The 4,099-nt window shown below is 33.8% G+C and overlaps 1 protein-coding gene across 1 annotated transcript; it reads right to left on the bottom strand.

The window, feature by feature from the left end:
• Positions 1 to 2,442: 2,442 nt before the first annotated feature.
• K444DRAFT_282014 (uncharacterized protein) lies at positions 2,443 to 3,689 on the bottom strand. The gene has a single exon (XM_024871572.1). The coding sequence runs from the start codon at positions 3,566 to 3,568 to the stop codon at positions 2,480 to 2,482; it is 1,089 nt and encodes a 362-aa protein (XP_024726625.1). The 5' UTR covers positions 3,569 to 3,689; the 3' UTR covers positions 2,443 to 2,479.
• Between the last annotated feature and the right edge of the window lie 410 nt (positions 3,690 to 4,099).

The following is a 4,099-nucleotide window of genomic DNA, read 5'->3' as shown; positions in this document are numbered from 1 at the left end:
CCTTTAGTATATAACTAAAACCTTAGAAGTAATATAGATATATAAAGTATTTGGGAAATCTAGTACTAGGCCGGATTAGAGAATTTATATATAATTAGAAAAAGATACTATTTTTCGTGTTTTTTAAAAAATTTCTAGTATTAGTATAGCTATTTCTTTAGAAGTTATATATATAATTACGAAATACGGAATACGAGATATAAATAATAGGATATAAATAATAGGATATAAATAATAGGATATAAATAATAGGATATAAATAATAGAATATAAATAATAGGATATAAATAATAGGATATAAATAATAGGATATAAATAATAGGATATAAGATATGGGATATAATTATATAACCTTGTATTCTATTAGTAACTTGACTAGTAAACTAGATTTCTTTAGGTTTAGTAAATTTAGGAATTATATATTAATATTATAATATTATAATCCCTATTTCTAAATAATAATAACTTTACTAATCTTATATAAATAGTATTTTATAAATATATAATAGTATTATATATTACTAGTAAACTAATAATTACTTTTCTTTATTTAATAAATATACTAAGCGAGAACTAAACAAGTCCGGCTAAACGAGTATATTCTTTATTAAAAGTCTAGAATTAATACTTTTCTTTTTCTTTTTCTTTTTCTTATTTTTTACTTAATTTAAATACTTTCTCTTTTATATTACCTAAAAGTCTTTATTAAATAAGTTAAGGTAAAAGAAGAAATTTCTTGCTTTTAATATTTCTTGATTTTTCTTATTTTTCTTTCTTTATTTAATATTAGACTTTTAAGCTAAATTCTTTTCTTTATTAAATATAATTTATTCTCGAATTATAATTCTAGTATAATATATATAAGGTTATATATAACTAAAAAACATATAATAAATCTTAAATATTATAGGTATTAATTAGGGAAATTAATAGCCTTTTATTATTATAACTAATTACTATTTATATTATAAGTATTAGGCTTATATATTACTAATTATATATATATTATCGGGATTTCTTATTTAGAAAAGGCTTTCCTAAATCTTATAAAAGAAATAGAAATTAGTTTTATATTAAATTTAATATTATAGTTTTATAATTTACTAATTTACTAATTTATTCTATTATTTTATTACTTACTAATTAATACTTTATAAGCTAATTTTTTTACTTTTAAAGGAAATAGTTTAATAAGTAATTATATCTCGAAATTTATAAAATATATAATTTCTTATTAAAGCTATTTCTATAAAAAAATTAATTAAATTAATTCTAATAAAAATAATAATAAAAGCTTATATAATACTTTTAATAGAGCTTTTTAGGAATCTTTAAAAGCTAGTAATAATAATTAAAATACTAAGATTAATACTCAAGTTATTATTATTTAAGCTATAAAATAGAACTTATATATTAAAGTTAAAATACTTTAATAAAAGCAAGAATTAGTAAATATAATTAATTAATATATTCTATAGTTAGAATAATTCAAGAGTATTCTTTAAAATATCTTATAATTTATTATATTTTATAAAAACTTTATTTATAAATCTCTTTATTTTCCTTAATAATTTCTATTAGAAAATTTCCTGAAATAAAATTAGAATCTATTTTCTTTCTTAATATAATAAGTTTTAAAAGTACTTTTAATACTATTTATTAGAAGCTATTATATAATATCCTAAAAATATATTTGAATTAAAAGAAGTTTTTTTAAAATTTAGATATTTAATTTATATTATAAAAAGTCTTTTAAAAAATAGAAAATATTTATATTTTCCTAAAAAACAGTTTTTAGAATCTAATCTTAAACTTATAATAAATATTCTTCGAGAATTAATTTTATTATAAGTGTTTTTTTAGAAACAAATCTTATAATATTTAAGAGACTATAATAAAATAAAGTCTATTATTATATAAAATTTATTAGAAGTAATTTAAGGCCTATTTAGCTAATATATTTTAAGTATTTTGAACTTATTAGTGAAATACCTTTAAGAAATTCCGAGATCTTTATTAGAAAAATAGTAAAATAATTATCGAATTATATATTCGGATAATGAGTTTCGAAATTAACTAGAACCTATATTCTAAACACGACGATTCAAACTAGCCTTGTCAACTCATATACACCCTCCTCCTCTACATCCTGCCCCTCTCTTTGCGCCAATCCTTCGCCCGCCTTCCTGATCCTCACACTCAATCGACCACCATCAGATGTCCTCTCCACACACCACTTACGCAAATCAATCTCATCCTCGCTACCCATCCCATCCGCCTCGTTTGCCCGGGCCGCGGCAGGGTTCTGCCGCACCGCATATCTCATCCAACCGAGCATCCCAAGGGGAACAGCCCCCTCTTCGCCTGCGCTCAGAGAGCGCGCCCCAGGTCGCGAATGCACTATGACCACCAGTGCCAGCCAGGCGCACACCAGGGCGACGAAGAAGGCCGTCACGACCGCGAGCAGTAGCGTGACAGGCTAGGGCACAACTGTCCGTCCATCCATGCAGCCCTGCGTGTCGTCATGTATCCTACTCGCGTTCGGGCTCATGAGCGAATTCGCACTCATTATCATGCTGTGTAGAAAGCTCTCAAAGCGGGTCTCGGGCGCCAGAGTGAAGGTTTTGTTAGTGCTATAGCCGTCGTACATATCACCGCGAAGCAGGCTGCACCAGCTGGTCAGTGTGCTCTCGACGCCAATGTGTGTTTGCATCCACGTCTGGTTTTGCGGTCCTAGGTTGCATTCGAAGCTTCGCATGGCCTTAGCATCCGTGTACGAGGGTGTTGTGTCAAAGGAGGCGCGGATGCTGAACGTTCCGTCCGTTTCTTGCGTGTTGTTAGCCGTGATGATGACTAGTTGATTGATTCTCGGGTCCGAGCCGTAGGTACGGAAGCAGGAACGATAGGCGTTGTTTACGCCGGTGAATATTAGGTTCCTGGTCGCGAGATCGGTGCTGATGTTCTGGTACGTCGTGGAGGCGTCATATACCGGAGGTGTAGATGGATCGCCGAGTTCGCTGCACGTCCAGTTGGCCACGACGTCCTCCGGGCTTGCTCGAAAATTGATATTTGTGTTGACCTTGTCGTAGATGGCATTCAGACCGCCGTTGCGTACGCTGTTGATTTGTGCCTGGGTAACGAGGTTGTAGAACGAACCCTCCGGGTCAGGAGCGCTATAAGACTTGCGATAATACTCGCTTGCTAGCACCAGAAAGTCGGTGCTGGTATTGAAGGGGCATCTCGTCTCGATCATGACTTCGTTGACCAGACCGAGGACAACGAGATCCGAGGCCTTGGACAGTATGCCGGTGAATACCATAACAATGCCAAAGAAACCGAGCGCATTCGAGCGGAGGGACCAAGTCAACAAGAGCGCTTGGGACCAATTGAGCCAGCTAGTTAATTTGACAAGAGGGATTTGGCCATCACGAGCAAGTTGCCAACGAGCGCGAAGAGCACAGAGGCTATTGCCTAAGACGGCGACGAGAAGCAGCAAGACAGTAAAGTAGATTTTGAGAACTATGCGGACGATGCCTGATGCGGTTGTGAGGAGAATATCGTGGGTCATTTTGGGATATCAAAATACCCCCGTTTAAGTTGTAAGCAGGGTATAAATGAAATAGTGAGCGGATTGGGATCAGGAAAGAAAGCTATATCGGGCTGAAATCAATGTGGTTTTAATCTGCATAATGTCAGCTCAATCAAGGCTTGCACCGAAGTGCAAGCCTCCAGCTGAAAGTGGTGGCTGTGACTACGCACAAATAATGCAGGGAAAAGCAAAAATGGCAGCACATGCCACGCACAGTCTACATCCACCTAGCCTTTCTAGACACACGTCCAGGGCTAGAGCCTGTATCAAAAAGCCATTTTACGCCAAAATTCGCGTGCGTGCGAAATTGCCTAGCAAGGCAAAACTTTCTTTTTTGTATAGGTTACATGATATTGCACACCTTAAAATATACCCTATGTGGGCTACTTAGACGAGTTGGTTAAAGCCTGCGCTAATAGTAGTAGGAAGGACCGTGCCTTGAGATTTTCTCAGGCGCGAAAGCCGGAAGCCGATTGTAACAGTATCTTGGTGCTGGACTATGACCCGGCG

Source organism: Hyaloscypha bicolor (genome assembly GCF_002865645.1).
Source record: "Hyaloscypha bicolor E unplaced genomic scaffold K444scaffold_189, whole genome shotgun sequence".
Taxonomy (NCBI): Eukaryota; Fungi; Ascomycota; class Leotiomycetes; order Helotiales; family Hyaloscyphaceae; genus Hyaloscypha; species Hyaloscypha bicolor.
Note: the sequence above shows the minus strand (reverse complement) of the source record. Positions and strands in the feature narration are given on the sequence as shown.

Excerpts from the sequence above, each read along its gene's own strand:
- K444DRAFT_282014 (XM_024871572.1), bottom strand. The coding sequence starts at position 3,568 with ATGACCCACGATATTCTCCTCACAACCGCATCAGGCATCGTCCGCATA.